General features: G+C 47.8%; 8 protein-coding genes across 8 annotated transcripts; 3 read left to right on the top strand and 5 right to left on the bottom strand.

The window, feature by feature from the left end:
- Window positions 1-477: 477 nt before the first annotated feature.
- On the top strand, window positions 478-4747 carry PEX2_013740 (uncharacterized protein; the record flags this gene model as incomplete). The annotated part of the gene is made up of 6 exons (XM_016738651.1): window positions 478-858; window positions 916-1060; window positions 1115-1853; window positions 1902-2220; window positions 2275-2876; window positions 3532-4747. The coding sequence occupies 6 exons, from the start codon at window positions 478-480 to the stop codon at window positions 4745-4747; spliced, it is 3402 nt and encodes a 1133-aa protein (XP_016602718.1).
- A 359-nt stretch (window positions 4748-5106) lies between these two features.
- PEX2_013730 (glycosyltransferase) lies at window positions 5107-8078 on the bottom strand (the record flags this gene model as incomplete). The annotated part of the gene is made up of 8 exons (XM_016738650.1): window positions 5107-5327; window positions 5401-6026; window positions 6119-6469; window positions 6547-6670; window positions 6728-6925; window positions 6981-7141; window positions 7212-7890; window positions 7952-8078. 8 exons carry the CDS (start codon window positions 8076-8078, stop codon window positions 5107-5109), a joined length of 2487 nt encoding a protein of 828 aa, XP_016602717.1.
- Window positions 8079-9560: 1482 nt separating this feature from the next.
- On the bottom strand, window positions 9561-11550 carry PEX2_013720 (GMC family oxidoreductase; the record flags this gene model as incomplete). Its single annotated transcript, XM_016738649.1, has 6 exons — window positions 9561-9605; window positions 9653-9816; window positions 9868-10204; window positions 10254-10862; window positions 10922-11375; window positions 11423-11550. 6 exons carry the CDS (start codon window positions 11548-11550, stop codon window positions 9561-9563), a joined length of 1737 nt encoding a protein of 578 aa, XP_016602716.1.
- Window positions 11551-12667: 1117 nt separating this feature from the next.
- PEX2_013710 (uncharacterized protein) lies at window positions 12668-14425 on the bottom strand (the record flags this gene model as incomplete). Its single annotated transcript, XM_016738648.1, has 1 exon — window positions 12668-14425. The coding sequence occupies one exon, from the start codon at window positions 14423-14425 to the stop codon at window positions 12668-12670; it is 1758 nt and encodes a 585-aa protein (XP_016602715.1).
- A 1200-nt stretch (window positions 14426-15625) lies between these two features.
- Window positions 15626-18114, bottom strand: PEX2_013700 (putative ATP-dependent RNA helicase (Hrh1); the record flags this gene model as incomplete). Its single annotated transcript, XM_016738647.1, has 2 exons — window positions 15626-15964; window positions 16021-18114. The coding sequence occupies 2 exons, from the start codon at window positions 18112-18114 to the stop codon at window positions 15626-15628; spliced, it is 2433 nt and encodes an 810-aa protein (XP_016602714.1).
- Window positions 18115-18706: 592 nt separating this feature from the next.
- Window positions 18707-19753, top strand: PEX2_013690 (S66 peptidase family protein; the record flags this gene model as incomplete). Its single annotated transcript, XM_016738646.1, has 1 exon — window positions 18707-19753. One exon carries the CDS (start codon window positions 18707-18709, stop codon window positions 19751-19753), a length of 1047 nt encoding a protein of 348 aa, XP_016602713.1.
- A 1014-nt stretch (window positions 19754-20767) lies between these two features.
- PEX2_013680 (uncharacterized protein) lies at window positions 20768-23287 on the bottom strand (the record flags this gene model as incomplete). The annotated part of the gene is made up of 5 exons (XM_016738645.1): window positions 20768-22003; window positions 22049-22576; window positions 22627-22654; window positions 22726-23175; window positions 23262-23287. 5 exons carry the CDS (start codon window positions 23285-23287, stop codon window positions 20768-20770), a joined length of 2268 nt encoding a protein of 755 aa, XP_016602712.1.
- A 162-nt stretch (window positions 23288-23449) lies between these two features.
- On the top strand, window positions 23450-25398 carry PEX2_013670 (putative MFS aflatoxin efflux pump; the record flags this gene model as incomplete). The annotated part of the gene is made up of 6 exons (XM_016738644.1): window positions 23450-23701; window positions 23763-23811; window positions 23893-24023; window positions 24079-24414; window positions 24462-24642; window positions 24695-25398. The coding sequence occupies 6 exons, from the start codon at window positions 23450-23452 to the stop codon at window positions 25396-25398; spliced, it is 1653 nt and encodes a 550-aa protein (XP_016602711.1).
- Window positions 25399-26051: the final 653 nt, after the last annotated feature.

Below are 26051 nucleotides of genomic sequence, written 5' to 3'. Positions count from 1 at the left end.
TATAATACTTTAAAATCTAGCAGTTGGTATTCGTATAAGATCGTATTGCGGATCCAAGGCTCCAACATGGGGAGGCAGACGCATTCTCAGTTTACACAGTTTTTACCATCTCTACTAGTGTAGAACATAGAACAATATTATGCTTTATCAGCTCACTCTAAATGGCTATCAGATCATTGGGTGTTGCGCCTCCTGATATCCTAACTTTACTGCTACTTTTCTCTTGTAGAACACTGCGCACGCTTCCAACTAAAGAAGGTGAGTGAAGCTGATATCGGCATATTCTGCCAACTTGTTCAAACAAACTAAGCTTGGGAATTATGGTGCGACTTTCAATACTGGCTCTTGCTAATCTCTCATTTTGCTTTACAGACATCCGATTCCTCAGATGAGCCAGTATTACGTACGGCATTTGCAATCTTCCTCCTCCATTGACCAACCAAGCAGCGTACGGGTTCACGAAACGCAGTCAACGATATGAGTCAACTCCGTCTGCGTGTCGAGGGACAATCATTTCGAGATCCCCTGAATCGAGAAGTGATCTTGCGGGGAATCAATGTCGCAGGCGACGCCAAATATCCTAAAACCCCGGATCTCAGATCGCATAACGTCCAGGAGTTCTTCGAAGAGGATGTATCGTTTGTGGGAAGGCCGTTCTCCCTAGAAGATGCCGACATTCATTTCCAACGCCTCCGAGACTGGGGGTACAACGCCATTAGATATATCTTCACTTGGGAGGCAATCGAACACGCCGGTCCTGGGATCTACGATGAACATTGGATCGATTTCACAATTGGAATTCTTCGTATCGCCAAGCAATACAATTTCTACATTTTCATGGATCCGCATCAGGATGTAGTAAGTCTGATCTTCAGTGAATTTGTCGTCTGTGGGGTCTAAGCTTACTATTCGAAGTGGTCTCGATTATCCGGGGGATCCGGAGCACCTACATGGACGCTTTATGCCGCAGGACTAAACCCCAGGAGTTTCAAAAATACACAGGCAGCCCTCGTTCACAACACGTGGGACAATCCCGCAGAGTTCCCAAAGATGCTTTGGTGTACGAACTACACTAGGTTGGCTTGCCAGACGATGTTTACTCTATTTTGGGCAGGTCGAGATTTCGCCCCGAAGGCGATCATTGATGGTGTGAATATTCAAGATTATTTACAAAGCCACTTTATTGCAGCATGCGAATATCTTGCGCATAGGATCCAGAACGCTGGTGATCTTGAAGGGGAGGTGGTAATTGGGTGGGAAAGTATAAACGAACCGCATAAAGGGCTGATCGGAACTCGAGATATCTCTTCAATCCCATCAGAGCAGCACCTCCAGGTTGGGACATCTCCAACTGCGTTTCAGGCTATGCTACTCGGCTCCGGGCGGTCATGCGAGGTAAAAACCTGGTCCTTTGGAAAATTTGGCCCATACCAGACAGGCACCGAGATTATAGATCCAAAAGGGGAACAGGCATGGCTATCCGCTGAATACGATGACTGTCAATATGGGTGGCACCGAGATCCGGGCTGGAAGCTTGGTGAATGTCTCTGGGCGCAACATGGAGTATGGGATTCATCTAAAAGCAAGCCCACCCTGCTAAAAAAGGACTACTTTTCAAGAAACCCACAGACTGGAGAGATTCTTGACTACGAACGCTTTACAAACTCATACTTTATGAACCACTACCGAGCGTACAAGGATGCCATTCGCAACGTGTGTGGGAGTACTATCATGTTTTGCCAGCCACCTGTCATGGAGTTACCACCAACTCTCAAGGGAACCCCCGATGATGATCCGAACATGGTACACGCCGCACACTTTTATGACGGCCTCACTCTTTTAACGAAGCACTGGTTAGTACCAAAGTAATACCTGGTATTCCCCGATATTAACCATAATAGGAATCGGCTCTACAACTTGGATGTTATCGGGTTACTTCGGGGCAAGTATCTTGCGCCAGCCTTCGCAATCAAAATCGGCGAGAAATCAATTCGGAATAGTCTACGTCGTCAACTCAGGTTTCTACGTGATGAAAGTCTGGAACATATGGGCAACCATCCCTTACTCTTTACTGAGATTGGAATTCCCTATGACATGGATGATAAACATGCATATAAGACTGGAGACTACCGGAGCCAGATCCGAGCAATGGATGCCAACCATTTTGCGTTAGAAGGTAGCAAGGCCAACGGGTTTGCCTTGTGGGTTTATACTGCAGAGGTATGTATATGGGTCCTACTATTCATATAGACAGCCTTGACTAACTCTGGGTAGAATGACCATGAATGGGGCGATCAGTGGAACGGGGAGGACCTTTCCATATACTCACAAAATGACGTGAAACTACCTGTTCCAGCATCATCTGGTTCAACCAGGTCTGATTCCACAGGGTGCTCTAAAGATCATCTTATCAATGTTGAAGAGGAGAAATCTGGCTCGCTGAATGCTTTGACACCACCCTCCACCTCGCATGTTTTCCCCCATGCCATCCTGCAGCCACAAAAGAGCCACAGGGCAGTGGAAGCATGTCTTCGCCCCACTCCCATTTACACGAATGGGCATTTAGAAAGTCATACTTTTGATTTGAAGAAGTGTACGTTCACCATGAGATTGAGAGCAAATCTGGCCGCGCCTCACACCCCGAGTGAAATATACCTCCCAGAATATCATTTTCCAATGGGAGATACCGAGGTTACGGTGAGTGGAGGTACATGGGAAATCTGCATTCTGGAATTCCATACGGTCAAGCTGCAATATCTGCGATGGTGGCATGGCCAAGGGACAGTGGAGATTAAGATCCGAAAGATGAAACGCAAACCCAACTCACAGGAATATGCCGCTTTGCAAAAGCTCCAAAGCAGTCGATGCATGATGATGTGAGATCAAGCTCTGCGCTATGTACAGTATTCCAAGCTTTCTTTTCTTGCTTTATGTTGTTTTCTAGTGACTATTCAATTGGGCTTCCCCTCTGTTTTGACCCCTGGAAAGTGGACTACATAGATGAGTGACTTACTTATATACTCCATGCTATAGGATCTAGGGATGATATCAGTACATAACTCGGTCAAAAGATGGGCTTGAATTACATTGATGAACCGTCATATGGTTGGATATGAAATAACAAGCTGGCATCCATTGTTATTGAGTAGAAAATAGCGATTTTCAAGAAAGGGGCTCGAATACCCCATTTGCCAGTTTTACAACAGGGTTTCTTGAATAGTACGAAGGTACTCAACGCAACTAGCTATGCATGTTACGCCGTCCTTTTCCCGGTGTTCTACCGAAGTTTCCAATGTAAGATTGATACAGGTAACGATACGTCAAGGTAACATTGGAGCCTTTGCAAATTACTGAAAAGTACAAACCCGTTTTGCTCCACCGTATCCACTTTGATGATCCAAGGATTGCAGCCCTACTTAGAATAACCTTTAGAGACCTGGTCCTTTTTGAGCCACATAAGACCCTCCAGGGCTGTTCCCACAAGTCCCAAAATAATTTCAACTTACTCATCTTATTCTAAAACATTGGAAGTCTTATCAGATTCCTACCAAACATCATCACTTTCAAACCCATCCTCCACAAATTGGGCGACGCCTTCGAAATATCCGACCACCAGATTATGGCGATTGACCACACCATCCCCGAAGGGCAATCAGCTCAGCCAGAAACCGAACATCTCCTCGCCGCAAATACCACAATGCCACTCTTCCGCACAACGGGACGGACGATACGCTCAGCCTCGGTCAGCACAGTTACGAGACTTCTCGATTACAATCCCTCCGGTGGAATGTGGCAAGCGACCGGGACAGCTATCGCACACGCTCCAAATGTGAAGGATCTCAGATCGCCTGACGATGTTTTCTTCGATGTGCACGGTCGAGGTGTAAGACGTGTCAGCACGCAAGATACAGTTGGCGGTGCGATGATTCGGAGAGCGACAGCGCCTGCGATAGAACTTGGAGTATTGCAGGATGAGAAGGATATAGCTGCACCTGTTGAAAGCCATTCTGGATCTCAACTCGATCACAATCAAAGCTATCAAGACCACATTGCTCCAAAGGTGTCCTGGGGTACCGCTATCAAGAAAGGTGGTATTGCAGCATGGAGATTCATTATTACACCTACAGGCTTTTTTATCATGATTTATGGTCTCAATGTCATCGCTTGGGGTGCCATGTTATTTTTCCTCATGCTGGGCGTCGGCTCAATGAGCAAAGAACGCAAAGAAATATGGATTGAGATTGATTCCCAAATTCTCAATGGGTTGTTCTGTCTTACTTCTTGGGGACTGGCGCCGTGGCGTATTCGCGACACATATTGGCTGCTGATGTGGCATTTCGGTTCGGCCAACATATCCAAGAAATCGATAATGCATCTGGCAAAGCGAAATTCGAGCTGGTATAGAATGCGGGATTTTGAGGATCCAACCTGCGATGAAATGCTTCGTGAGACACTGACGGGCAAGGTTGCTCCACCTACCAAGTCATGGAAAATGGACTTTGTCGTGATAAACATGTTGTTAAATAGCTTGTTCCAAGTTGGAATGGCGACATTCATGTGGGTGTACAACCGCCATAATCGCCCAGCCTTCGGAGTTGGCCTTTTCATTGGTCTAGGATGTTTCAGTTCACTTTTGGCGGGACTAACATCATGGTGGGAGGGGCGAAAGGTCAAGAGGATCGAGGGTGCTTTCTTTGAAGCGATACCAGAGAATGAGAAGGAGGAGCCCATAGATAGATCAGCCTAATTTAGACAATTGCAGTAGCCGAGAAGACTCAGCATATATAAATCTATACGGGAGTGGTGTACTATACGTAGCAGTTAAAGCCGTTTTCGATCTGAAGATCTCATCGGTTTGCGGAAATCAACTTAGTATATTGACATTGGTGATAGATGTAGTTAAAAACACTTCCTAGTTTAAGAGTGCCAAACCAGAAGCAAGTATTATGTATGCAACTTTTTTCATCGCATCGGTTGAAACTAATATGTTCTAAATCTCAATTCTTGAACCCAATCAAGGGATTTATATGTAATTTCTATCATCGATCAAAGTATAACTTCTCTCTGACATTCAAAGTTCGGAATCTTCCTGCAAGTATGACCAATCTACATGTAATCACTGTCATCATCGAACTCAGCCTTGGTCATCGTCACGAATTTTTCGATGACCTTCTGATCGTCAAACCCTCTGACTCTCTCTTGTCGAACCATATCTTCTCCCTCTAGGTGAAGAGCCGCCAAAATGAGGTTCCGTGTGCCCTTATGAAACGCAGAATAAATGGATTGTTTAATACCCTGGCTGGGATACGCAACAAGACCAATGCCGCCTGTAAAGGAGTTAGCGAAATGAAATAACGAAAGAATATCAGAGGGGATTAAAAACGAAAAGTATGTTCTTACCATGTGCCATCTTGCCCAACACCCCGAAAGTGCCTTTAAACAAGCCACCCGCAAAGCCTGCGGCACCTCCATCTCTAGCACCTTTATATGGCTGATAGATCATATCAGTCATAGCTCCTCCCATGCCATGAGCAAAGCTTTTAGCACCTGCAACTGCGCCAGACTTCCAGTCTTTTACTTTTCCATATTGGGGAACTTTGTCTCCGTACAGACCAGGAAGCACGCGGAAGCCTTCAGCCGCGGCCAAAGGTATATCGACCATAACTCCAGAAGCAATCTTTCCTAGGAACTTCCCGGAAGCATGAGTCGATGCTGAAGCCATTGCGGCACCTCTCCCTTTTTTCTTAGGCCGAACGTCCTTGCAGCCTGACAAATCATTCATCGATTGGGCTTTGCGCAGTGACGATCCACTGCCGCCTGGTGACAGCAGTTGGGCAGAAGCATTTTCGGAGCCTGTTGGTGATTGAAGAGGTACGGGGCGACCATCTTGGTATACCTTATAGGGCTTATAAAAGATATCACCTCCTGCTTTGAGCATATCAAATGTGAATCCCATTCCAGCAGAGGAGATACCAGTCACCGGGTCCCATCGTGTATTCTCAATGACAATGGGGTTTGGTTGGTATCTTGCATTCAAAAGAGGTTAGTCAACCGTTCGCCGAATTCCGATGTTGGAAAAAATGGTGGGTGCGTTTGAAGTGGGAAGATTCGGACTCACGGTTTCAGCTTCTTGACCTCTACCAGATTTTTTTCAACAAGAATCTCCGCAGCAAGTTTCGACAAGCAAAACCTCTTCTTGCCGAGGCGGCATCTCCAAACGGCAGGGGATCCCGGTAGCAGATCACATTCGACTAGACCTTTCGGTAAATTCCGATGGAATGATGCTACGGCCGTTTTCACTCCATCCTCTCGCTTCATTTTCACGGCAATTTCTTGTGCGGAGCGCACTGCTTCTGGTGTCAAACAAAACCGCACTCCATGGGCCAGTGATTCGATCTTCAGGTCTTTGTATGGTATTGGATTTGGTCCTGCACCGGCGGCAGAAACCATATCTCCCCAAAATGGTTGACTGTAAATAGGTTAGAGGACATTCAAAACGGCTATAGAGTAATTTAAGCGAAAGTCAAAGAGCAGACTGTCACTTACTCTCCAAAGAATGGCACAATGATAGTGGGCTTGCCATTGCGTAGCCCGCATGCCGTTGTACCGGCACCTCCATGATGAACAACCGCACTGACCCGTTCAAATAACCATTCGTGCGGGCAATCGCCTATAAATAGAACATCACTCCTGTTTAGTTCTCCCGATTCCGCCCCTCCTAGCTTACTCCAACCGCGCGAAATGATTGCGCGAACACCGGTTGCCTGTACCGTCTGTAGAATCGTTTTTGTGATCTCTACCGGGTCTTCGAGAACAATACTTCCAAACCCAAAATAGACGGGAGGGGGCCCAGCCTTGAGAAATTCTGCAATCTCGGCAGGAGGCTCATATTGGGGCGGATCGCGGAAGAAGAACCCACAGACATCTATTCATGGGAGTTGGTCAACGACTTCAACGAAGCAAAAGCAATCATTTCTCACCAAAATTATGAGGCCAGTCATCTGGTTTGGGAACTAGGCCAGGGGACCAGCAATATGTATAGGGGACATTCAGTTTGGTTAAAATGAATGGGCCATCTGAAAGAGAGATAGGCTCGAGCTCTAGCTCATGTTTCCGCCAATCGTTGATCACGCCTCCTAGACTGTTTCAAGTGGGAGATATATCAGCTATTTTCTAAGTGTACACGTTGTAAAGGAGTGCGCGGCACTTACCCCTGCCATGATAGCCAATCCACAACACCATAAGAAACGCGATTGAGCCACTGTGGATCAGCTGGAATATTTTTTAGATTGGCTAACGGGTGCGGGAATGCCGTTGTTGGACTCCACGGCATTGTGAACATCAAGTGAAGTGGAATTCCTAGGGCTTGGGCGCAGTGAACGTGTGCGAAGCTCGGAGGATTTGCAATGATAGCATTGGCCACAAAGGGGGCATTTGTGGTAGGGTCGGGCATCAGACATGATTGCCAGCAACCATGAAGAATTTCCGCCATCATCAATTGCTTCTTTTGAATATCTCCCTCACGAACGCTGTCTAGGCTGGGGATTAACCCGGGATTCTTGACCATATATGACATCAGGTCGGCCGGATCACCACCGATAGGGTAAAACTCCAAGCCTGCTTCCAGGATGAACTGCTCGAAGACATTGTGTGTTGCAATGCGCACGCGATGGCCTACATTTTGTAGCTCTGTGCCAAGTGCAACAAATGGTTGGACATCTCCTCTGCTGCCGACGATTTGAATCACAATATTCAGAGGGAACTTGAACGTTGGCACCCCTTCCGAATAACTTGGTGGAGGTACTGTGCTCTGACGGATAACATGAGGCAATAACCTAGAAAGGGATCTGCAGAGTCGGGAACTAGCATCCACAACAACACGGCCCTCATCTGTACTAGGTCAGATATGCCTTCCTGGGCTAGAACAGTGTGATAAGTTGACATAGCGTACCGTTGACAGAAATACCCTGAGCTTCACTTAAATCTTGAGGAATTGCCTCGTATGGTGGTGGGGGCTGGTCGTCATGCTGGTCGTGATACTGATCATGAGAGGCCATGGCGGCCTCTTTTGAATCCATTTTGGTGTGTTCCGTATTTCAAATACAATGTATCAATATATGAAGGAAAACCAAATTGATAGGAAATGTTAAAGGTGAATGAATACTGAAGGGACAACACGAGCCAGGGGTCCTTAGGCAGAAAAGAGAAAACTTCCTAACTCTTTGGTAACCTCGGAAAAACCTTATATCAGGATCCGCGGATTGAGCCCTACATATGTGGTAGGTACCTCTCCACCCCCACCCTGGAAAGTCTTAAAATTAGAATACGAGGATGGTGTAAAGTACAACCCTACGGAGTACGTATTGATGTATTGAAACATACCTGTGTAAGTAGGTACATCAAAGGTATATGCAAAACTTAGCAATCACTTTTGACACTTCCAAGGTTCTAGATGCTATGTAATACGAACTTGAAGAAAGAGATTTTCAACAAAGGCTTTCACTTCCTTTGTTTCCTAAATTTTGGAATACGTATTAAAAAAACCACGAGGCCGTATATTACACGTAACCGGTGATATCAGGAATGTGATGTGGAGCTACAATTCCGACGATCACCCAGAGTTACTAGTGGCAGGTGGGTCCTATCTATACGCGTATCCAAGTTTAGCACTTTGCTTAATCCGTGCCCTGGAGACCTCAATTGTATATTTATACGGAGTACGGAGTACTCAGCCCCACTCCGTAACCACATCCCATGGAAATGAGGCGGATGATATTCCTGGAAGAAAAACTCAAGGTCCTGAATAGCATGCAAAAAGACTTGGCTGTGGCTTGGATGTTTAATAATAGTTACTCCTCTAGGTTAATACCCAGCTGCCTAGATATACCCCGCCTAGAAGCCCACTCAAGGAAGTAGCTAGTCCATCGTGGCAATGTTTTCTTTGACTCGTGTTCTTTGATGGTCTCTGATCGTACGCTATTGAGTTAAAGTGCAGGTCCGACGTTGAAACGCTTGACATCTGGCTCCACTGATGCAACCGCTTCGCCATTGATCATCCCCATCCGCAACGCTAGTGTTCCTGCCCTGCACTTCTATTTTCTTGGTTACTTATTTTGGACCCCAGCTGAAAATTAAGATATAACATAAGTAATCTAAAATACCTAGGTGGACTTGATTTCAGGTGTGGTCAAAGTCCACCCGGTTGCGCAGACACGTTTAGACCAAACCAAGAAAGAGAAGGATTTTTTTTTTAAGAATTAAAAAATAAAAATCTGGCCAGTGTTGTCTTTGATTTGGCAGTTAGAGAAACATAGGGATTGGGGAGAGAATTCACCTTGAAGATTCACCGAAAAGAGTGCTGAAAAGGATGGCAAAGAAAGAGTATGAAAGTCGCTATAATTTGTTCATTGTAGCACCATGATATTGCCTAATTCTCCTAAATGGATAAACGCCTGAAATTTGCATCAAAAAATAGACCAGGACAACTACATTTCACATTTGAAAACGGTGATTAAACGTTCCCAAAAGAAACATTAAAGCAGTTGCAAAGGAACTTGTCCTTATTTGTAGAGCTCTGGATAAGCCGCTTTGATTATGTCGGCACCCTACCACAATTAGAATCAAGTTCCACAAGCTTAGTTCCTTGACATACCTTTTCTCCAATCATGTATACTGCATTTTGGATCCGGCAGTCAGGAATGACTGGAATAATGGACGCGTCGACAATACGAAGCCTCTTAGCACCGTGAACCCTCAACTGAGAGTCTACCACACCTTGATAGATGTCGTCAGACATTCTGGCAGTGCCACAGGGATCTATAAAAATCAGTGTTCAAATCCCACACCACAATATCTCCCTGAACTTACGATATCCAGTCTGCGCCCGATCCAGAATTAGGCGATCCATTTCTTCATCTGACTCACGGGGCATGGGCCACGGAAAGTCCTCAGCAATGATCTCTTTCATCCCTTCGCCATTCATAAGTACATCATCAACGAATCGAACACCCTCTCTCAAAGCGAGAATATCCAGTTCGTCAGTAAAGTAATTGAGATTGATGTCGGCTTGCTCACGCGGATCTATCGAAGTGAGTCTGACATACCCGCCCTTTGACTGTGGATGAAGAAGGTCGACGACAACGGTTAGCCAGTCTCCCTCGGGTGGGATATCGAAGTGCCACTGGAATGCATCACAGAACATGGGCTGTTTAAATTAGCAAATATTTCTCTGCAGCTGCCGATCATCCACATACAATAAAATCAATCTCAAGATGAGGTTGGCCTTCAGGCCCGAAAGGATCCTTGCCTCCATTGTTCGCCCTGGCTTTGTGGTAAATCTTATATTCTTCGAGTTGCGCATCTATGCGTGGGAAGGCTACCATCTCAAGGAGGCCACTAGCCAATGGACCTGTTTTATCCTCGTCATACTGCTTCACGGCAGAATCGTGGGCTGGTCCCTCTCGAAGGAGAATGTGATCCAGACCTAAGCCATCCTTCAGTCTAAAAACATGTGGGAGAATAGGATGATCGAGAAGATGCTCGCCCACATGTTCGGACGTTATCACAGGATCGATTCCATGACGAGCCAGTTCACGCCGGGGACCGATGCCGGAAAGAAGCAATAGCTTGGGTGTTTCGAAAACCCCACCTGCAATAATGATTTCTTTCTTTGCCTTCAGTGTGGTCTCGTTCCCATCTGTTCCGACAACAGTGACACTCACTGCAGTATAACCTTCCAGGTTAATCTTTGTCGCGACAGTGGAATGCATTATCTCCACATTTTCTTTCCCGGTCACGTATACTGCGCTGCTTGACCGGACCCCCTCATAGACCGTACTAACACAGTGTGTTAGGCCCTCGAGCCTGCCATTGTAGATGTCTTCTTTTAATTCATGGCCCTTACTAGTCCATGCCTTTACTAAAGAATCTCGGAAAGCGCGAGTTTCGGGGAGCAAAGTTGCGTGCGAAATGTGAAGTGGACCCTCCCGTGCGATCTTAGAAAATCGCGAATCGTACACTCTTGCATCATCGTGATATGAAGCCGGCTAAAGATGAGCTTGTTAGAAAATAATACTCCGGTTCTCTGCTCAGATGTATAGCATGCCTTTTCGAAATAGTGTCTGCACTTTTCCCATGTCCATTCATCCCCACCGTACTCCTGCCACGCATCATACGTTTCCCTACTACCACGGATCCAGGTGAAGTAGTTCAAGCTGCTACTGCCGCCAAGGACCTTTCCACGGGTATTTGGTTTCTCAATGCGTTCGTAGTCAGGCTTGTCGACGAAGGTCGTCTGATAGGACCAGTCATACTTGCTGTTTCGGAGTTCGAATGCGCGAGCGGGCGTTGTTATCATTGGGATATCATCAGGATTACTGTTACCGTGTCAGTTGAGCTAATGACAGGTAGGTAGAATACGCACCCAACTCCAGCTTCAATCACGAGTACTTTCACCTCGGGATTCTCTGCTAATCTACCTGTAACGACATTTCCAGCGGTTCCACCACCCACCACGATAAAGTCATATACATTCGGAGTTGCTGCGGCCATCGTAGCATGATAGTGTGAGAAAAGTCACAAAATGGAGGCCATGCTCCTGATCCATACCATCTTATAGCCAGCGCCGCCCCAGAGCTCAGAAGTAAGCGTTCAATGGAAAGTCGCTCAACATTATGCTGTGATTCTTTTCATGGGAGCTCGGAGCATTACTTGCTGCCCAATGATAGTATGGTATTAACATATTCAGTGGCATGGGATCACACAATTGTTGTGTGTGGAACTTGAGCTTTCACATGTTACTGGAACTGGGGCACACAGGCATCACATTCCATATTGGAGAAGGAACATCATGAAAGTCTAGCCTTTAAATAGGCGTTGAATTTGTGCAACTTGCCAGATTCTAGATCTCCCACCGAAAGATTTGCAGTGATGAATTTATCAAGTGAACCATACCATAAATCTAAAATAGAAAAAGAACTTATTCGGAAAAAGGTCGGCATGCCAATTCAAAGGAGATCGACTAACGTTTGGTGGTAAGTACACGAAAGCAGTACCAATGCACCTAACGGAGAGGTCGTGTATCGATGACATTGGTGCTCTTGGAAATGGATTGGATATGGGAATGTTCCGACCACACACTCGGTGGAGTCACCCATCCCTCTCTTGGATGTTGGGGTGGAGGATCGTACTCATAAGATACCCAAGAATTGCCCGATGTTCGATGAACTCTTTAGTTATGGTTGGGCAGATCAAGTGAGCGACTGTTGATGGTCATCATTCTATACACGGCCGGGTGCCTGGTTTTTATACCGTCCACGAGTTTGGAAAACTGGGTAATGGTGGAGATTCAGATAGTTTGTCGCACTGAATATTCAAACACGACTTGTTTATGTATACCACCAATGAACATTGTAACCGGAGTGTATGATTGGATGAAAATATTGTATGCTATATGTTCGAGTTTCAATATATGAAGAGAAAGAGACCAAGAATAACAACCCCCCACACCATAATCCACAGGTATAAACAAAAAGCCGAGAAACCAAAAATTACTCATTCGTTAAATGATCATGAAATAGTATGCGCCATATATAGCAAGCGACACCCCGAAAAACATTGCCATCTACCCACTCCGATGGATGCATCATGTATACAAGTGTCCAAGTGTTCACACCTCACCCCAATTGCCGAGCCCAGCTCCAACACCAATGACGCTGTTGGTCTCGCTGCCGCCAATATCCCAGTAGTTCCGGCTGGAGCTTGTCATCGTCCGCCGGCTGGAAATGGCTGATAGCTTGGCGCTCTGGCTCGCGCAGCTAGAGCCGGGTCGCCGAGGATGCGGTCGGAGTGCCGAGGAGACACCCGCTGGGTTTGACATGCCGGAGAATTGTGATGCGCGACGAGTTTGAGTTTGTGATCGGGAGTAGGCTCGCGCTACGAGCGGGTGATGTTGCCGGATTATGGCTGCTCGGCGGGATGCATCTTGCGGGCGGCGGGGCGGGGTTGGTGTGTTGGTTTCGTTGGGCATGTAACCTCGGTGGCTGAAGCGATTTCGGAGATAGCGGAATACCATCATTACATCCAGTCCGCTTTCCCAGTACTCGGATTCGTGTTGGAGTCGTGTTGATTCGGGGAGTTGGTCAGAGCGCTTTGGGTCCTCATCTTCAATGCCCCATTGTGCTTCGTGTTCTCGATTTGAGTCTCGCAGTGTGGGCATGAATTGTGGAGATAGCATGGAATCGCCAGTCGCATCGACGGTAATTGATACGGTGGACTCGGTGGGTCTCTGAGAGATTCCGCTTTCCGCTAGACGGTTGAGAGACATCCCCGCATATTCGGCGGATATATCTTTAGTCATTTGATAATATGTTGTGAATGCTCCGGGGTGTTCGCAAAGTTGATGGACAAGGATCCCAAGCTCATGGGCGATTGTCTGAAGCACCTTTGTCTGCCACAGGGGTGAATCGCTAAACTCTGGCTCTGGTTCACGTGCTAATACCGTTTCCATGTCTAGTGAATCTTCCTGGGGATGAGATTGCGCGTCCAGCGGCAACGACTCACCAAAGATCACGGAGAGCAATGAATCATCAATCCCGATCAGGTCACGGATGACTGTTCGTGTGATACGGCGCCAGAAAGACTCTTCGTCCTCCGAGACATCTCTCGACAAGGGAACATCCCGTGATAGTACATCGGATACACGAGTTTGGGTGCCATGATCAACAGAACGATGAAGGTTCGATCTGCTGTTCAGATTAGACCGCCTCTGTCGGGTTTCCCGTTCGATCTCCTGCAACAGAGCCCGGCTCTGGTCCATCCTCCATTCTTCGATTCGCTGCCACCGTTCTCGCTCGACATTTGTCTCGCCCTCCTCGACGGTATCCAAATGCCTCTGCACACTTGAGTTGCGGCGATGTTGGAGAAGGCCATACGAGGGCCGCTGGGGGTTGTATTGCTCATGTTGCCATAGCTGATCCTGGACTGCCTGACTCGAGGCCTGGAAACTACCTAACCCGTCATGGGCGGGCAGCATCGCAGGCGGCCCCTGGTCAAACCTTATTGGGGAAGCCGGGGCCAGCTCTGGTGCTCGAAAGGCGTGCAGTCCATCGTCTAGGCTATCCAGTTCGGTTCCATCTTCGTCCAGTTGGTCATCGAGGGCATTTTCGTCATCGTCCTCGCCCTCAACGCCAGATACAGACTGGGTTGCAGCAAAGGAGCCGAAGTCACTCAGTCGAGAGGGACCTACGGTACGCGTGCGATCGGTTGAAGTCGTGTGCGTCCGAGCGGTCGGGGAGAATAGGACCCATTGTGCGGTGTCGTCATCGCGTTGTTCCGGGGAGGAGGAGGGGATATTAAGAGTAGGTGGTTGAGGGGTAGAATAGGAAGTCCTGCGGCGAGGGACGTGTGTTGGGACCTGGAAGGCCATCTTGTTGATCTGATTGTAACTAGCTCAAGCAGATAGGAGAGGTACGATAAGCGTGTTTGATGGTCCAGAGATCATAGGAGAGTTAAGGTTGGTCAAGTGGGGAATAGAGGCATTAGAGCATCCAAGGGTGATTGATGTAAGTGGGAGAAATAACAGGAGTAGTAGAAAAGGTCCAAGTGCATAAATAAAGAAATGGGCAAGGATGTGATGATTGCCCAGGTGCCCAGGTGGTGATGGTCGGTGGGAGAGATTAGCTGATAAGCGGAAAGGCGGGCGATGCCCAAAAAAGGAGATCACCCAAATGATCCTCCAATGATGCAACCGGTATCGGAATGATGAGACCACCTTTCAACTGGTTTATCCGTTACTTTTTTACTTTATTAGTCTGTTTCGATGAGCCTATCTACCTATACAGGTATGGGTTGAAGCCAGCAGCTTGTATCCTCATCAGCTGACAGACGGTCACCGGGATCAACACGGTGACGTGTGAACTTACCACCAGTCACATTTTACTGTAAACAGCTAACAAGATGGGTCTTTGGAAGAAAACTCACTACACCGTACTTTGATATCAGTCTTACAACCATGCCATCGCCAAGAAGCCCACTGTGTTGTCGTGCTTTCGCTTGCACACTAACTAATACCCCTCAGTTGCCCCTATACTAGGTTGAGACAGATAACAAACTGCCAAGACAGGGGACACCTTTGGCTCAAGTTGTGGTCCGAATCACTGCGCGGGTGAGTATTGACGGTCAAATGTCGTGGGCTAACAGATCGAAAGAAACCCAAGGGTTGGCCGTTCGCGATATCTAACACCAGGTAGAGTACGGAGTAATTTCCGCGTTAGTTGTAGATCGGTAGATCGACTAGAACGTAAATTTGACGCGACTGGAAACGACAGTGAGATGATACCACTCAAATCGCTTATGCTAGTATGTCTCAAATCCTACTAGCAACCACCGCTCTCTGGTTTTTTTTAGATACCATGGATCTTCTTTTCCCCGTTCGGGTTTACAATTGACCCTCAAACGCGTAGGAATTAACCTTGGAAGGTAAGGGATATTTTTAGAGTTCTGCCAAGAGACCAACCTTGAAAAAGAGATCGAGACAGTCAAAGAAGTGAAAGATGCCAATCTAACTGGTATCATCGCTCACGGGGTATATATTAGTCTACTATAATATAGCATCTCGAGCCGACGATCACTCCTTCCCAGCCAAAGCCTCTCCCACCCAATCCATCTGCACAGCACTAACGCCACGCGCGTAACTGCGGTTGGTGAACACGAATTCATTGTACATAATCGCCTCGAGCTTCTTGCCGTAAAGGACACTCGACGGGTGAATGGCGACGGTTTGATTTCCAACGATCGTACGATAGCTACCATCGGGCACGAGGCGCGCCGTATTGGTCGCGAATCCGGCTAGGAAACTCTGGAGAATGAGGATCGGCGAGGGGTCGTGTAATGAAGTATTGTTCAAGGCTTCGTTGGTGAGCAGCTTGGCCTGTCGGCATTGGGTGCGGAGCTGTTTGCGAACGTCCTGTGTATTTTGATTAGTTTTCTATGACTGGCATCCGGAAATTAATTACTACTCACCATGACAGATTGCATCGCACGGTGCGATACCAGGTGTCGCTCTGCCCATGCCTTGCGGTCGGCCTGTTCAGCCGCATACACACGTACAGTCATCAGCATTGTGAGGTGGTCACCCTCGCGCCGGTATAAATCGCGACGGGCTGCCTCTGCTGCTTCCTTCTTTTCTTCCGAGGTAGTGTTTAGGAAAATGTTCTCCACACTCAGACACGAGATAATATCAATGACATCTAGCAAGCATTCATACCCGTTCTCGGCACCTGCCAACAACACGCGACCCAGAGTTGGAGTCAAGGGCAGCTTGGCGATGTGTAAACCAACGGCGCTGATTTTTCCATCATCCTCGAGGGCATTGATGTTTAATAGCTGCAGAAGAGCCTTTTCGAGTGCTTCGCGTGGTGGACGGGTTAGGAATGGGAATCCAACAATGTCATCAACGCCACGGGCCTTCATGTTCAGGAGGGCTTGGCTCAGATCACAACGCAGAATCTCAGGTGTGTTTGTCTCATCCAAGGCTAGATAATCCTTCTCTGTATATAGTCGGAAACATTGGCCAGGGGCCTCACGACCAGCTCGACCCTTTCGCTGGATCGCAGCTGATTTGGAGATGGGCTTCACCAGGAGTGAGTCCAGACCAAGGCGAGTGCGGAATTGCTTGACTTTGGCCTTGCCGCAGTCAATCACGTGCCGCACACCAGACACAGTGACGGAAGTTTCGGCAATATTAGTGGACAGAACAACCTTGCGGGTTCGTGGCGGAGCAGGAGCGAAGACGCGTTGCTGGGCAGCCTGTGGCAGCGCAGCGAACAGAGGTAGAACCAGAATTTTAGGAAGCGATGGGTCCATGCTCATGGCATACTCATTCACCAGGTGTTCCAGAGCCTCGACGGTTTCCTGACCAGTGAGGAAGACCAGGATATCACCCGGCATTGGTTCCTTCTGGTGAATCTGGAATATAATTTTGAGCGCTGCATCCACGAAGTCATGTACCGGCGCGGGCGAGTAGATAGTTTTGACAGCGAATTGGCGACCCTTAATGCGGCAGACAGAGATATCCTTTGGACTCGAAGTATCCATTTTATCGGCTTCGGCCTCGGCTGCTTCGATAGCCTTCTGTTGTGGCTCCGGTTGTTTGAATCCTTGGTGGAAGAAGTCGGTTAGACTCTCCATATCAGCCGTAGCACTCATAACAACAACCTTGAGCGGCACACCACCCCGGCCTTCCTTCTTGCCGGATACAAGATTACGTAGGAATCCAAGTGTGAGATCCACATTAATGCCTCGTTCGTGAACCTCATCGACGACAATAGCGCTGTATTTAGTCAAGTTCGGATCGTGCAACATCTCCTGGAGCAGCATTCCCTCAGTCAAGAACTTGACCCGCGTACTGGGCGATGTAGAAGTATCAAATCGCACCGAGTAGCCGACCTTGCTAGCAGGCGAGTGCGATCCAAGCGGTGTACCCATCTCCTCGGCTACACGGCGGGCCAGCGAAATGGCAGCAACTCGACGCGGCTGTGTGATGGCAATGCATCCTCCGACCATTTTCTTTTCTGTCCTGCCATCCCGTGTAATTTGTGTAGGTACGGGCCGACACCAGAATTCGTCTACCAGAAATTGCGGGATCTGCGTACTCTTTCCGCTACCCGTTTCACCGACCAAAAGCATCACATCTTGTTCACGCAGCAGATCGCGGATCAAATCGGCATTTTCGAATACGGGGAGTTTGCGCCGCGTCTCGAGGAGGGCTTTGGCCTTTTCTCGTAAGGGTGTGAAGTTGGTTTTGGTATCGGTGAAGGGTCGGGACTTCGATTTCGGGTACGACGATTTTGATGCCGACAGGCCATTTGTTTGGGATACTGTCTCGGTTCGCTTTTTTAGCACAGGGACTGTTGTTTCTACCTGCTTGGCAGGTGCAGGGATTTCCCTCGGTTCATCTTGATCGGCGGGTTTGGAGACTTCGAGATCATCGAGCTTGCGCTTCTTGTTTCTCTTCTTCTTGCGCTCGGGTTGTTCTGTGGGTTGAGATGAGACCTTGGGCTTAACAATCTTCTCCTCGTCCGAGTCCGCGAACACGGTACGGACCTTTTCCGGCATTTTGAGGTGTAGCGCGTAAGAATGTTAATCAGGGACGAAGCTCAAATCTGAAAAATTTGCCTTATCGATAAGCCGATAAGGATTTCCTTATCAATGTCAACAGAGACCCGTAGACATCTACACAGCTAGTCAGCTGTAAAACACACGTTATTCGTTCTTTTCTTTATTTGTAGTATTGAATACTAGATTTGAATTCTGACACTCAAACGTACCATTTTCTCGCTCGGGATTTTTTTTTTATACATTATCGGTATATTGAATTGTATGAAAAATACTCTGGTGCACTGGCGGCTATTGACTGCCCGGCACATCGGGTTAGCGTAATGCGACCATGTGGGATCCGGGCACTACCGCTGTCGGTTCCGGTGGGATAAATCAAACGAAGCAATGCAAGTAGTGCACCACTTATCGAATGTCAAGCATGACGACAATATGGAGAAGAGCCAAGCTCTACCAGGGCCTATATCGATCTGGAGTCGCGAGACCCTCGGCTCGTTCTCTATAATAGTCACCCTAAGACTCCCTGTCAAATCTCCAACCATTTCCTCATTCTTGACTCTCGTTTTATAGTATCTGCCCAGCGCCTAGAGAAATGTACACAATTATCCCTAAAGCTTTGAAAAAGGGGGATACAATCGCCTTTATCTCGCCCTCCGCACGCCTGAATGATATCCTAGCCACTCCCCTCTCGCGAGGGAAAGCGTATTTAGAGTCTCTAGGGTTCCGCGTGCAAATCATCTTCACTGGCCTAACAACAACTACGATTGCAGAATCTGTTCGCATTCGATGCGAGGAGCTCCATTCCGCGTTCCGCGACAATACGATCGCAGCCGTTATTTGCACCATTGGCGGCTCTCATGCCAATGAAATGCTGCCTTTTCTCGACTATTCCCTCATTCGATCAAATCCTAAGGTCTTTGTCGGCTACAGTGACGCCACATTCCTTCATTATGCGATTCAATCTCAAACCGGCTTGCGCACATTCTATGGACCCAGTGTTCTAACAGATCTTTCTGATTTCCCTAAGCCTATGCAATTCACAATCGACCACTTCCTTCATGTCCTTACTGAGACGGGAAATCCGGTGGGGACTCTTCCTCGATCACCTATCTGCTCGGTAGAGCATACCGAGTTCCTTTTGAATGAGGCCGATAAAGCGCGCGAAGTTGTCGAATCGCCGTCGTGGCGGTGGCTCCGGAAAGGTCGAGCCACTGGTCGTTTGTATGGAGGCACTATAATTTGTGTTGTGCGACTTCAGGGAACCAACTATGCTCCCTCCTGGGAAGGTAACATACTTTTTCTTGAGTCTGCGATGGGCGATGATATGCAACTTCCGTACTCTGTGTCCCAGTTCCGAAATAACCTTGTCGATCTTGCTCTGTCTGGCATGTTGCACAAAATTAGTGGGCTGGTTATTGGGCGAGGATACAAATATGATGACCGTATGCATGATGAGCTTGCTAGTTTGATTGAGGAGGTTTTTGATGTGATCGTCGGTCGTGAGGAGGAGCTGCCGATTTTGATGAACGTCGACTTTGGCCACACAAGTCCATTCCTAACTTTACCCATTGGCGCCCTCGTCGGACTAGACTCTGAAATTGATGAGTTTAAAGTCATGGAGCCTGGAGTGCAGGCTTGATGACTGTGGTGGGGCGAGACTGAATTTGTGCTGCTAAGCAGTCAGGATTGTTTGAGGAAATTGTTTAATAGCCAACGAGACAGTAAAGGTACCTGGCTCTTGAAGTAGAATCTAGCTTGGCACATAGAAAGAAAGGAACATTGGGGACCTTCCTGTCCATCCAAATTGGTCTTCGTCAATTTCCACTTCGAACGAGTCGCTGTTTGCTTTTGACGCTACCAAGTCCAATCTGGGTGGCCGCAAACATATGTTGTCACTGATTGGCTGCTTAGGCGGAGGATTGAATAACACTGTGAAGCGGGGGTGCAAAGCCGATCTCGATGGTTTTGGTGATGAAGGGTCCTAGTATGCTTCGAGGAATCCAAGGGGTAACACTGACCATAGGTGGTATGGTTTGCCAAGTGTTCAAGGTCCCAGCTTGAAAATCATCATTCGATCTGTTTTGCGGGCCTTCCGAAACATTGATCGAGTAAAGACCCTTCAAGTGCATCCAAAGGTGCAGCTCCTGCATGTAGGTATGGGGGATTGAAAGCCTGGTGTCTTGATTCATCAGATCAAACAATGTTTCCATTGTTTTATTCCAGTCAGTGCTAGTTCGGCTCTTGACTTGGCAAAGAAAAGCCACAAAGCTTGCCCGGTTGTGAGTTGGCAGGGATTGTATTTGTGGGGTTTCACTTGTAGCAAACGATGGTGAGACATATTCATCGGGGAACAATTTCAAGAAGACATGGTATAGCACCTATGCTAGGCTGACGGAGTCAAATTGGATAAGACCTAGCGCTAATATACATAGCAGCTCTTAGTTGCAATGCTAACCCTTTGTCTTTGAATTTGAGGTTTTCATGTATAGTCTAGGAAGTGACGCACAGTATGTATAGATCGGATGAACAGGCGAGAGACGCTAACTGTGTAATGGGGGTTAAAGGCCCCATTCCCGCAAACTTGCTATAATTCTCATCTCAACTTGGATCAGCCATCGCGGCTAATACAGCATTATTTCTGCCTAATACATTGTCACCTACTTTGTGCATGTAGCTTATTCCACTCCATCGTGTTCAAAATAAACTGATTGGTATCCACCTCCATGGAGCTCGGACCAAGCATCTCAGGATATCCCCACGGTCCCAAACTCTGAGGCACCGGCCCCCAATCACAATACCCCATATCAGGCACATTGTAATCCATCTGGATAGGCATTGAAAGGGTTTCCACATTGACACTCGAGGTACCAATGGGCTGCATCGGGTCTGAATACTGTCCGAAATTTGACATCATCTGCATCACTTTGTTGCGAATATCCGACACAACCAGTGGTGGTATCAGAGGAGTCTTTTGTTGTTTGGCTACCCGTTCACGCGCCTCCCACGCTTGCAACACAATCCGAGAGAAGACGATGAAAAAGGGGCGGTCGTTCTCCTTAGCATCCATCATACGGACCTCGTAGTTGTTGCTCATGACCTCCCACGCTTGGTCTGCGTGCTCCTGTAGTGGCCTCTTCTTCAAATTCTGCAGCAGGTGAATGTACGCGGGGAAGGGGAACTGGAATTGCACAAGCCACAAGTATCCTTTGGTGAGAGGTGACGTCATGAGGTTGGTATCGCACTCTAGCATGCGCAGCGCGTGGGAAATCCCGACGTTGCGTTGTGTATCTGTCTGCTGCATGTAGGCCGTTGAGTATCGGGAGTAGTGTTGCAGGAGACGATTCTTTGCTAGGTAGCCTCGCATTGTCCAGATCGTCATGAAGTGTAGTGGGTTTTCTGGATTGCATAATGCCAAGTGTGTCTCCTCGATCTTATTCTCCAGTGCCATAAGTTGTTCCGCCTCGTCTGTGGTGGTTGACCGAGGGGAGATTGTGTTCAAATATGGATTGGTGAAATCCAGGTGGAAGGCACTATGACGGACAAAGTCGGCGAGCTCACTGCGCACAACAGCAAAGAGCATCTCTGTTGGTCTGTCGTTTGTTTTCGGTGCGGTTTTGATATCTGGTTGAAGTTCAAAATCACTCACATTTAGAGGAGCACGGCAGTCCCAGGTAGGAGCTAGCGACGCGGTCTTATAATCGGACATTTCGCAGATGCGATTATCAAAGATGATGAGCGACCACCACAGTCTCCGGCGCATCTCCGCCTCTAAAGCGGAACATCTACCGTATGTTGACTCATCGTGAATACCTATCCGCTGCGCGATTCGTATCGCAACGCTAAGCATTGATGAGAGAGACGCGGGGTCCGTTTCAGGTCTGATTGACACCTGCAAGAATTAGTGAGTGCGGATATATTGAATCGACACACCTACCAGGTACAGATATAGAGCGGTCAAGCACTCTCGGTCACTGGATCGTAGAATACGACAACTCCGTAACGCTTGCTGGCATGCAGACTGATAAGCTGTCAAGAGATCCTTTTTGGGCCACCCGAACAAAGTATTGCATTGATCGTCTGTAAGACTTAGAATGGAGACACAGTAGATACTGAACATTAATGCTTCCAACTCGGGATTAACGTTGGCGATATCGCTAGCAGCATCGATGATATGTGTTTGAAGTGTGGGTGTGTGAGTGACTTTGAGAAGAGGATTGACGTTGTCCAAGTAGATCTGCCAGAGCCTGAAGATCTGTACCTGGGTCGGATGCGAGGCAGAGAGGTCGTCTATGTTTCCCACCGGTGAACCGAATAACAGGTGGTCGTTGGTTTTGCTTTGAAACATATGGTTCCATGCTTTCTTGATCACGGCGTGGCGGATATCATCGTTGTCGTGCAAGAACCCTGTGCCATTTTCATCATCTTCGTCGTCATTTCCATCGTTTTCCTTGGGATCTACGTTCTTTCGCATTTATCAGTGAGCCCCACGATAACCGGCAGCGTCGGTCATACCTTTTGGCTCATGGCATGCCAAATATTCCTTATGTATGATTAGTCATCAAGAAGTCTGCCAAGGGATCTTCACCAAATGAAGGGGGCCGAGTCTCATACAGTGATTTAGACTTGACTGCTTTCTTTTCTTTCAATGGACGAGAATCACTATTAGGGATAGTACCTTCCGACTGAACAGCCTCCGAAATTTCATCTTGCTCATCCGCGTTTGGAGACCTACGATCTGTAGTAGCCGTGTGGAGAGGATCGAACCTGATGTTATTCTGGCGAAGCAGGCTCTCGTAATGCCGCAGGCGCGCCAGCAGGTCTCTCTCAGCAAACCTCCGGCGTCGCTGGCGGGTTGCTTGCTGACACTGCTCGCCGGCACGTATACAGTTAGCGCAAGGGAATGTACGATCACACTTGACCTTGCGTTGCTGACACAGCACGCAGGCCAGCACGCGCCGGGACTTGATGGTAGCTGTATGTTCGGATGGAGATAATGGCGTCGCCATGGCATGAAACTGTCGATCCTTTTTCAGTAACAATGTTGATACTAGAGCCCGGATCCTAAAGCCCCGGTTAGTTGCGAAAAGCAGGAAAGGGAAGGGGGAATTCGGGTTTTATAACATCCGAAACCAACGCCACTTGCTAACCCTCGCACTTTATAATCCCCGACCATTGTGTTGATCATCTTGCAAAATGCGAAATCACCGACCATGTTTTTCCCTTTGTGCTCACTTAAATATGGAAGTTCTCCTCATTATGCAATATGGTCTGGGATATTCATTCTTGATAACCTATCGATCTTGTCTTGGTTAGAGAAGCAAATAGCACAATTACCATGCCTCCACCGCGCACTTCCACCTCTGACAGCACCAAATCTACTACAATAGACGCCCCACAGTCCATGAAGGAATATAGCAAAACCACCACCAATGTGTCAGTCAAAGACGAAGATTCGGCCATAGCTGGAGGCTCTCCAGGTTCACCAGGCCCGCCCGAGAATCAGTCTACACTTAGGGTTGTATGTCTGATTGTATCGGCTTTTGTCGCCATGTTCCTGGTTGCGCTGGATAGAACAATCATATCAACGGTATGAGCATAATACCTGGCATTCAATCCAATTTTAGCGCTAAACTATACGCAATTCATAGGCCATACCTAAAATAACCGATGAATTCAATTCCTTCGACGACGTTGGTTGGTACGGAAGTGCCTACTTGTTGACATGCTGCGTATTCCAACTCTTGTTTGGCAAACTGTACAAGCTTTTTTCGGTCAGAATCGTCTTCCTTGGCAGTACTCTAGTGTTTGAAGTTGCCTCTGCTATTTGTGGAGCGGCTCCGAATTCAGTTGCCTTTATAATCGGAAGAGCGATCTGTGGAGTCGGCGCTGCTGGTATTCTTGCTGGAACTGTATGTCACTCTATTCCCCTACACTTTGTACCAATTGTTGACAGACGGGTCTCAGATAATGTGTATCATCCATTCCGTGCCTCTCCAGAAGCGTCCACAAATTCAGGGACTCTTCGGTGCCCTTTTCGGCATTGCCTCTGTCGTGGGTCCCTTGATTGGTGGCGCCTTTGCATCAAACGTGACATGGAGATGGTGCTTTTATGTCAATTTGCCAATTGGTGGCGCCGCGATGGTCTTCATTGCTTTCTGCCTCAAGATTCCTGAACAAGATACAGCAAAGGTTTCCTCGGCGGAGAAGGTTCTACAACTGGATTTCTTCGGCACTACACTTCTGATATCTAGTGTGGTCTGTCTCATACTAGCACTTCAGTGGGGTGGCCAGACGTATGCTGTAAGTCATGTGCACCGATATTTCTGACCACAACTAACAATTTGCAGTGGAGCGATGGTCGCGTCGTGGTTAGCCTGGTTCTCATGGCCGTCTTACTTCTCTCTTTCGTCGCCATCCAGGTCTTCCTTCCAAAGACTGCGACGCTTCCAGTGCGCATCTTCTCACAGCGCAGCATCATTTCGGGCTTCTGGCAGACACTCTGCGTTGGCTCTGGAAACTACATATTTGGTAAAAACACCAAACTATCAAGCAATATCTCTTTTACTGACTGAAATCACAGTTTACTTCCTCCCAATCTGGTTCCAATCCATCAAAGGCAGTTCCGCCGTGGAATCCGGCATCCGCCTACTACCCATGATGTTATCAATGGTCGTCGGCTCAATCGGTGGTGGAATTACAAACTCCAAGATCGGATACTACACCCCACTTGCCATCATCGGATCCTGTATCATGTCCGTTGGAGCCGGTCTTCTCACCACCTTTCAAGTGGACACCGTCGAGGGCAAGTGGATTGGCTATCAGATCGTCTACGGACTCGGTCTGGGCTTGTGTTTTCAAGTCCCTAATCTCGCCGCACAAACCGTACTTCCGAAGCCCGATGTGCCGTTTGGGCTGGCACTGATGCTCTTTGGTCAGATGATTGGGGCAGCCGTCTTTGTTTCTGTCGGGGAGAATATATTGGCTAATCAGCTTGTGAAGAGACTTTCCGGGCTGCCGGGGTTCAACTCCCATCTCATCACCTCCGGGGGTGTCACTTTGCTGCTGAATAGAATACCGGCGGATCTGCACGACACGGTCCTGCACTCCTACAATGAAGCACTGCGGAAGGTGTTTCAGGCTGGGTTGATTATTTCGTGTCTGGCTGTACTTGGTGCGGCTACTTTGGAGTGGAAGAGTATCAAGAAGGGACAGCCAAATTCCGATACTGAGAATAACGGCCTGGGTGGAGGGGAGAAGACTGTAGAAGCGGGAAAAGGTAAATAGAATAAACCATATCGAGGGCGGCAGGAGGGGGTTATCTTTTTGACTGCTTAATTGTAGAGAGTGAGATTGGAGATAGGCTGATTTCTTTGGCTGGTTTTATACCATTGTAATTATTCCAACAATTTAATCACCCGTATGACTGGTCTTGTAGTGGTTGAATGATACAAAATTATTAAGATTTATTTTACCCAGATTGTTCCTATACCTTTCGTTCCTTTACTGTGTTCCCTTCGCTACTCAACTTACTGTAAAGTGGCCGGATGCTTGTTTTGCCGGGAGATCAACGCTAGCCTCAGGATGCAGTTAGTATAGCTCGAATGGCGGCTTAAAATATTTGTGATTTGGGTTTCAATATGGGTGTCAAGTATGGCCATCGTCGGGACATAATAGGCTACCATTTGAAGGAACAAGCTTGTTCGCTTCTGCCTGGCGATGAGCCCCGCGCTATGAATACGTGGAAATTCAGCTCAGGGCCAGTTTCAATGCGCCTCGGGTAGTAGAATGTCCGAGTAAGTATGAGGGTATGTAGGTAGTTATTGAGCGCTCGGGTGTTAGGATGTCCACCAGCCGTCAAGTGGGGCGATTCTTCTCAGTGTAATTGGTTTAGACACTCCCGAAATCCAAACATGGCGGCGCCACAGATCCACTCGTAC

This window comes from Penicillium expansum (assembly GCF_000769745.1).
Source record: "Penicillium expansum strain MD-8 chromosome Unknown contig43, whole genome shotgun sequence".
Taxonomy (NCBI): Eukaryota; Fungi; Ascomycota; class Eurotiomycetes; order Eurotiales; family Aspergillaceae; genus Penicillium; species Penicillium expansum.
Note: the sequence above shows the minus strand (reverse complement) of the source record. Positions and strands in the feature narration are given on the sequence as shown.